Source organism: Perognathus longimembris, chromosome 5, assembly GCF_023159225.1.
Source record: "Perognathus longimembris pacificus isolate PPM17 chromosome 5, ASM2315922v1, whole genome shotgun sequence".
NCBI classification, from domain to species: domain Eukaryota; kingdom Metazoa; phylum Chordata; class Mammalia; order Rodentia; family Heteromyidae; genus Perognathus; species Perognathus longimembris.
This window is the reverse complement of record NC_063165.1, coordinates 52,064,593-52,073,391: the sequence shown is the minus strand read 5'-3', so window position 1 is coordinate 52,073,391 and position 8,799 is coordinate 52,064,593. Positions and strand designations below refer to the sequence as shown.

Below are 8,799 nucleotides of genomic sequence, written 5' to 3'. Positions count from 1 at the left end.
CCAGGACTGGCAAAAAAAAAAAAACAAAGGAGATAAATTTGTTTTATTGATGAATATCTCTACTAGATGATATCTAAACTGGGTTGTATCTGGGAAGTGAACTTGTTTAGTTTTTCAGCTGATCAATCTTCTCTAACCAAAGTCTGATACCTATACTAGTAAATATGAATTGTACTTTAACTTTGAAGTTTCTATGAGGAACTACTGGGTGGCTTATTTCGTTTAATATATTTTTTTCATTTTTTTTTTTTTGAAGCTTCTCAGCTTGTTGATAACCATGTTAGCCCATCTTCCTACTTGGGCCAGGCACCAACATCACCAGCCAGATACTCACCTGTTTCTAAAGCAGTGCTTGGAGATGATGAAATTACTAGGTAAGGAATTTTACATTGAAGCAAGTCAGATATTAAATGGATTTTCATTAGCTACAAATTAGGCACAATTTTTAGGACTAAGTTTTTTTTTAATTTGAATTTTTAAGCCTTTTTCATCGTAAGGATTTCCATTATAGGGTTTACTGTGGAGGCCAGTATGGAAAACTATATTGTAAATACATGTCAACTTTTAAAAAGTATTGCATTTTTATGTTAATGTTTTGATAATTGTTCTTAGAAATTAGTTTAAATAAGATGAAAAATATACTTGTGCAGCTGGTTGTGTGTCTCAGCAATAGAGGACAAATAGCAAGCCCAAGGTCCTGAGTTCAAGTTCCAGTAACCACCAAATATACTGGTTGTGTATTTTTAAGCTTTTAAATATTCTTTAATATACACCAAGATATATTATTGCAATTTTTTGATTCATGCGTAGAATTCAACAAATGACATTTGCTTACTAACTATACTGACATTTTAGGTCCTTCTGAAAGAATTCTAATGAGGTGGAAAATAATCAGTGAAAAAGAAATGTTACAGATCTTTTCCACATTATCGAGATAGCAGTAAGACACTGTATAGTTTGTTTTGCAATTTGTTCATGTCTTTTATACTAATTATAGCTTTTAACATATGTATCCCAGTTAATCTGTTTTTATTAATTGCATCCTTGTAGTTTTATTGTTTTTGAACCTTTGTATTTGTAGTAATTGTTATTTTTCTTGTCACACTCTAGGCAGTGATTCTTTAAGTATAAGATTATTTGTCTTGTTTCTCAGAGTTAGCGATGTTGAATACAAAATAAGTGCTCAGGAATAGAGTTTGGAATGAAAATTAGCAAAAAGAGTAGTTTTCTTGAGCCATATGCTGGTGCCTCATCTATACTTCTATCTATACTCAGGAGGCTGAGATCTGAGGATTACAGTGAGAAGCCGGCCGAAGCAGACAAATTTTAGAAATTCTTGATGTCTAATTAACCAGAAAAAAGCTGAAAAAGAGATGTGACTCAAGTGGTAGAGCACTAGCCTTGAGCCATAAGTAAGAGCTGAAGGCCCCAAGTTGAAGCTCTAGTACTAGCACCCAAAAAAAAGCAATATGTGATTATTCAAGGCTCTTCTTGAGAAACAGTCTTGTTAGGCAGATCTTCTAGGCAGATCTTCCATGGCCATTTTTATCTGTTAGTAGTTCCTATTTCTAGAAAGAAAGAGAAAAAGTTAATGGTTTGTCTTGTCTTTAATCTCGACATATTCTACAAACTGAAAAGTAAGTTGTTTCTCTCTAATTTCCATCTCTAACCTTTTTACTACATATCTTTTGTCTAGAATATTGTATTAAACTTTAAGTATCATGCAGCACATCTATCAGTTTCCAAGCTATTCTGTGAATACTAGGTGGGTTGGCTAGTGGTTATATTTTTAAAATAATGTGCATTTTACCAAGCCCTTTGATAATCACATTCCTTTGGTGAGATAATTAAGCACAAAAATCTTTCTCCAGGAATTGTTAAGTTCTACAACTGGACCTTAAGCAGTCTTTCATAAGTTTTCCCACATTAACCAATCCCATCTCAAGAAAACTATATACAATTAATCAACAGCTTTATTAGGATATTATTCATATACCATACATGTTATACATTTACTCTGTACATCTCAATTTCATTTGTAATAAAATATGTATAATAAAATGGATATTTTAACCATTTTCTAGTATAAAATTTCAAAGTATTATACTACTGTTACCACTGGCTAGTTCCAGGATCTTTTCATTATCTCTGGCAAACTCTATAACCATTAAGCATTCCTATCACAATCTCCTCCCAATCCCTGATTGGGATTGATAGATTGTCAGGTTCTAAGTCAAATTTCCAAGGTATTTAATTTTTTTTTTTTAATTTTTAGGGAACCTAGGAAAGTTGTTCTTCATCGTGGCTCCACAGGCCTTGGTTTCAACATTGTAGGAGGTGAAGATGGAGAAGGAATATTTATTTCCTTTATCTTGGCTGGAGGACCTGCTGATCTAAGTGGAGAACTCAGAAAAGGAGATCGGATTATATCGGTAGGATATGCTCTATTAGTGATTAAAAGCCAAGTTTTTATATCCTAAAGTGTCTGTATACCTGGTTGTCGTACCACTTTACTACTTTACTGATGTTACAGTGTTGTCAAAAAACATTGTTCTATTTTGTAGATTTTTCTTTGACTACTTGGCTTTCTTACAGGGGGTCAGTTTTTATAAACTTAAGTTTTTTACTTTAGTTATTTTATACTTTAATCTGTTGTCTGTGGGATCATTTTGTATCCCCAAATTTAATCATTTTTTAACACTTTATCCACAAAGTGTGCAGTTTTTGTTTGTTTGTATACTGCTCTTGTAGCTTCTCTGTTTTTCAGGAGACCACTATTTACATTTGAGTTGAGCAGTTATTTTTCAAATATATAAATATATGACTGTTACTGTGTGTGTGTGTGTGTGTGTGTGTGTGTGTGTGTAGAATTGTATTGTTCATTGAAGAAAATTTAGCATTTCCAACTTGTCTGTATGCTCCCTAGTCATTGAAAAAAGTAAAACTTTTCCTCAAATACATATATGTAGGGGCTGGGAATATGGCCTAGTGGCAAGAGTGCTTGCCTCCTGTATATGAAGCCCTGATTTCGATTCCCCAGCACCACATATATAGCAAACGGCCAGAAGCGGCGCTGTGGCTCAAGTGGCAGAGTGCTAACCTTGAGCAAAAAGAAGCCAGGGACAGTACTCAGGCCCTGAGTCGAAGCCCCAGGATTGCCAAAAAAATACATATATGTACCTGAATAAGAACTCTCTTATTTCAGCAATGGTTCCTAGGATAAATACAATGAAATTTTGCTTTGAAATATTTTTATTGTACCCTCACTTGTAAATCTAGAATTCTAGATTGACAGTTACTATCTCTGGATGCTTTACCCCCACCTCTGGGTTCTTTGAAAATACCGGTTGGGGGGGGGTGGGGGGGGGTGTCCGTCCGTCCGTCCCCTGTGGCTTGAACTCAGGGCCTGAGCACTGTCCCTGGCTTCTTTTTGCTCAAGGCTAGCCCTCTACCACTTAGGCCACAACGCCACTTCTGGCCGTTTTCTATATATGTGGTGCTGAGGAATGGAACCCGGGGCTTCATGTATACAAGGCCAGCACTCTACCACTAGGCCATATTCCCAGCCCCTTGATTTTTTTTTTAAGGTCTCTCATTATAGATGGTTTGGTTTTTTTCCGGCTACTTTGAACATCTCTTTTTAGGTATAAAAGTAGTTTCACTCAAATATGTGAATGATCACCTATAGTTGTGATCTATCTTTTAATAAAAACTAAAATTTTAATGTCAGAGTATCATTTTTACTCGTTTTTTTTTTTTTTTTTTTTTTTTTTTTTGCCAGTCCTGGGCCTTGGACTCAGGGCCTGAGCACTGTCCCTGGCTTCTTTTTGTTCAAGGCTAGCACTCTGCCACTTGAACCACAGCGCCACTTCTGGCCATTTTCTATATATGTGGTGGTGGGGAATCGAACCCAGGGTTTCATGTATACTAGGCAAGTGCTCTTGCCACTAGGCCATATTCTCAGCCCCTTTACTCATTCTTTTTATAAACTGTGTCAGCAGTTTTGATTTGAAGTATTGATTACTTGTACCTTCATAAGTACTTGTAGGTTTTTTTTGCTAAACATACCTATTTTATTCTATACATAATAGCTTTATTTTCTGATGTTCATAAGTGAATAATGCATGACTTTTTATGGAACATTCTGGTGAATTATTTTCACATGTTTTTAATTGTATTCTAAGCTTATTTCAATAGTACTTAGTTTGCATTTCATGAAATAGCTTCGAGAACCATATTTTTCCAAAAGCAAAATTAAAATTTAGAAGTTAATTTGCCTATAACTGCAAATAAATGGCTCAGACAGGAGCCATTTTTTTATTTTCCTTAACCACTATTTGCTGAACTGTTTTGTTTTTAAATTAGTATGTGGTACTGGGCACTGGTAGCTTATACTTGTAATCATAGCTACTCAGGAGGCTGAGGTCTGAGGATCATGATTTGAAGACAGCCTGAGCAAAAAAGATTGTGAGACTCTTACCTCCAATTAGCCACCGAAAAGTCAGAATTAGAGCTGTGGCTCAAGTGGTAGAGTCCCAAAAAGCTTGAGTGAAAAAGCTCAGGGATAGGGAGGGAGGGAGGAGAGAAGGAGCGAAGGAGAGAAGGAAAGAAAAGTATTTGTATGCTAACACTTTCTGAACTCTAGAATTTGTGATATAAGCCAGACATGATTGTTCACATCTGTAATTCCAGCTACAGAAAGCAGAGATTGGGTGGATCACAATTCAAGACCAGCCCAGGAAAATAGTTATTGAGACTTCATCTGAAATAATGAGCAGACATGGAGTCATGCACCAGTGATTTCAACTACACAGGGCCTGTAATAACTACAGTTGGAATCCAGAATGGGCAAAAACTCAAGACCCTACCTTTAAAATATCTGAAACAGGGCTGGGAATATGGCCTAGTGGCAAGAGTGCTTGCCTCCTACACATGAAGCTCTCAGTTTGATTCCCCAGCACCACATATATGGAAAACGGCCAGAAGGGGCGCTGTGGCTCAGATGGCAGAGTGCTAGCCTTGAGCGGGAAGAAGCCAGGGATGGTGCTCAGGCCCTGAGTCCAAGGCACAGGACTGCCCAAAAAAAAAAGTCTGAAACAATAAAGAACTGAGATGTGATTCAACACATCTTTGTAGAATGTTTGCCTACTAATTTCTAGTACAATCAATAAAAAGAAGAAAGGAAACAATTTCAGAACAGTCTGTGTGGAAGAACCAGTGCTAGTGGGACAGCCTGAGGGTAAATGAGGATGAACATTGTCTACATAGTTAATTGGCATGCATTAAAAGAAGAAGAATGTATGTATATATATATCATACACATACATGGTGGGTGTGTTTAGAAATGTCAGTGTAGTCCTCCTTGTACAACTCTTGAATGCTAAATTAGAGAAGAAGTTTGAGATATAGAAACAAACCTTATCTTGAGTCCACAGTGTTTTTCAGTATTGACTTTTCAACAGTAACGTAAAAATCAGAGAGTACTCCTCAAACTAAAGATAAATGTGGCAGGAATGTGATAAGAAAAGCATTCCAGAAACATAAATTGCATCTTACATGATTTTCAAGATCTTCCAAGAAAGACCTAAAAAGGTCCTAACCTCTTATCTCTGGCTGAGTATGAGGCTGGCTCAGTGCAAAAATGTAGTGTAGATTAAGACATTTCTACTGCACACAGTGTAGAATGCCTAGCTCTAGTGCAAGGCCACCCATGCTCTCCAAAAATGTCCTAAATACAACTATATTCTATTTATTACTGACTCTTAATTCTTAATTAAATATTAAAGGTTTATTATACTCAAATATAATGGTTCTATGGTTTGTCTTAGTAGAAAAGGTGTAGTCTCTTAAAATGGTGGACCTTACAATATATACTAGGCAACCTTTCAGAAATAAGTATTAACTAGCTTATTCATCTAGATTGTGATTGATCATCTCATTAATTATTTTAGCTATAGGACATTCTTTTATTCAAAAAATGTTTTCTGGTACATTTAATATTTACTCTGTTTAAATCAGTACATTAAGTATTTTTAGTGAATAGTATTGCTCTGAATAATCATACTCTTTTGTTTCACTATACCATCTATTTTAATAGAAAAGTTATTGCAACTAATCTGTACATACAAGTGAGAGACCAATGTAATTTCTAGTCAAAGTGTTTATTCCCTCTCACATTAAGATTGGGTTTTGTTTCCAGGTGAACAGTGTTGACCTCAGAGCTGCCAGTCATGAGCAGGCAGCAGCTGCACTGAAAAATGCTGGCCAAGCTGTCACAATTGTTGCACAGTATCGACCTGAAGGTAATAAAGTTCTTGTTGTCTGTGACTGTTGCTTATTCTAGTTGTTTTTCCTATTTGAGGGATTTTTTTTTATTCTTCCTCTTAGTAATGTTTAATTTCAACCTTTAATGGAATGTAGGAATTTTTTTAATCAAAAATTTGGATGATTTCTCAAGGTTTTTTTTTAATCTGACCTCTGAATACATCCTTCTAAGCAACCCTTTCACTAGCTTGTTGAGCTGAAATATTAATAAAAATCATAAGTCAAAATAGTAATAAAGCCAAATAAAATTAAGTCACCCAAATTTTTCTGACCTTTAAATTAGATTATTAATACCAAGTTTAAAATGTTTATAGTAGCCATTGTTGCTGTTTGAAGAGTAGAAGTTTGAAATCTGAACAATGTGATATAATGGTAAAGTGCCATGGACATGACTACTAGAGTCCTGGGAGAACAAAGTGGTAATGGAAAAATATGAGGTGATGCCAAAGGAAAATACATAAAACTCCAATGTGCTTCAGCATTACTACTTTACCAATAAAACCTCAGTGGAATTTACAAACCTTAAACACCCAAAAGAATACATAGTATACTTGTTGATGTTCATAAACAACATGATGAAGGAAAAAAGATGTGATTAAAGGAGCTAAATTAAGTATCCTTGTTTTTATTCGAGTAGAACTTACTTTTGTAACAAAACCTATGTTTTTTAAGTAATCAGAATAGTTGTTGGGTATTGCTTGACATTTTATAATGTGTTATGTCAGTTTAGTAAATATTCATCTTTCAGGTTCAGTTGCTGAACAAATTAATTTTAACCAAACATCAATTAACATAGGAAATTGAGTGCCAGTTCATTACTTTTTGTGTGTGTATGAGAAACAAATTGGCCAGTGTGGACATGCACACTCTTACCTCTGGCCAACACAGTCCCACTCTGTCAACTATAGGGACATCAAATTATAATCACCATTCACTAGTATTATAGGCAGTCCTTCATTTATATGTTTAGAAAGACTATAGACTTTTTAGATACAGCTAGGGATTGTTGATTTCTGCTCTTGACTTCTCCAGAAAATACACAAAAGTATTAAGAAAAACAAAATGCACACTTCTACCCGTACTAATGTTAAGTAAAACTGAAAACACAGATAAATTACTTGGGCAAAATACATGTAACAGTACCTTAAGCAACTGAGATCTGGTAGAAAGGGGGAAATAGACATAAGTTTTCAGTACTAATGCTCATTGTATCAGAGCTTAGAGTATAACAGAAAATTGTACTTCCTAAAGATGAGGGGCTCTGTTTTGTGGCATAAAGGCATAATTCCTAATAGCATATACCTGTAATCCTAGCTACCCAGGAGGCTGAGATCTGAGGATTGCAGCAGTTCCAAGACAGCTCAGTCAGGAAAGTTTTTGAGACTTATCTCCAATGAACCACCAAAAAAAGATGAATGTGAAGGTATACCTCAAGTGGTAGAGAGCTAACCTTGCTGTGTGAAAAACCTCTGGGACAGCACCAGACCTTGGGTTCAAGCTCCAGGACTGGTACAAGAAAAAATAAATATAACCTAAAAAAGATTAGGAGAAAATATTAACAATGTCTAATAGTTAAATCTATATGAAATGTGAATAATTAAAAATATTTTTAAAGGAAGAGAATAAAAGATATTCAGAGTGGCCAGCATGTAGATCTATTCTAGCTATTCAAGAATCTCTTGAGACCAAAGCAAAAAATCAAGTTCTTTTTTTTTTTTTCAATCAAGTTCTTTATTAAAGGGCTAAATTAGGTTGATGTTAGTGGCTTTGTTGGGGGTGGGGGGGATAGGGTTTTGTTTGTTTGGCAATACTCAAAGTCTAAAGCCTGCTCAGGGGTATAGACCCCTTGAGCCATGCCTGCAGTCTCAGCCTCCTGAGTAGTTAGGTTTATAGATGGGAGACACCAGTATCCAGCTTAGTGGCTTTTAACTAGCCCTAACCATGTACTTATATGCATTTGATATAACTGATAATAGCACACTTCTGTTATCCCAGCTACTTAAGGAGATGAAGTTGGAAGATTTTGCCTAGATAAGCAAGAACGAAAGCCAGAGACCTGTCTGAAAACAAAAGTAAACCAAAAGATCTAGGGTAATGATTCAAGTTCCTAAACTCAATCCCCAAGCTCTCCCGCTCCCCCCCCTCACCCCCCCAAAGAATAGTTAGCTCTTGGATACAGTTAGAAACTAATAGAGAAAGCAAGAGACAGTTTCTACAGTGAAATAAATTTTGCTTTAGGGAAAGCAAAATGAGTTTTAGGAGAACAGATGAGAGATAAGAAACTTAGGATTATGTTTTTGAGTGGTCTTTCTACCTTCTTGAGAGCCATCAAACTCCCCAGTGAGAATACTTATGATATCTTCATTTCCCAGGAATTTCTGTACTTAGACACATAAGGTAAACTCCAAGAAGGATTTACCTATATCTTAAGTACTGTGGTTTAAAGTATTCTTGATGCAGCTCAGGTTCTAGTTG

At 35.6% G+C, this 8,799-nt stretch overlaps 1 protein-coding gene across 12 annotated transcripts in view; it reads left to right on the top strand.

Annotated features, from left to right (window-relative positions):
• Positions 1-8,799, top strand: part of Dlg1 (discs large MAGUK scaffold protein 1) — a 191,284-nt gene that overhangs the window by 132,284 nt on the left and 50,201 nt on the right. For all 12 annotated transcript variants that reach the window (XM_048346891.1, XM_048346892.1, XM_048346896.1 and 9 more), the window contains 3 exons: positions 257-374; positions 2,276-2,432; positions 6,200-6,302. In XM_048346891.1, coding sequence (XP_048202848.1) covers positions 257-374; positions 2,276-2,432; positions 6,200-6,302 — 378 coding nt within the window. The remainder of the gene's footprint in view (positions 1-256; positions 375-2,275; positions 2,433-6,199; positions 6,303-8,799) is intronic.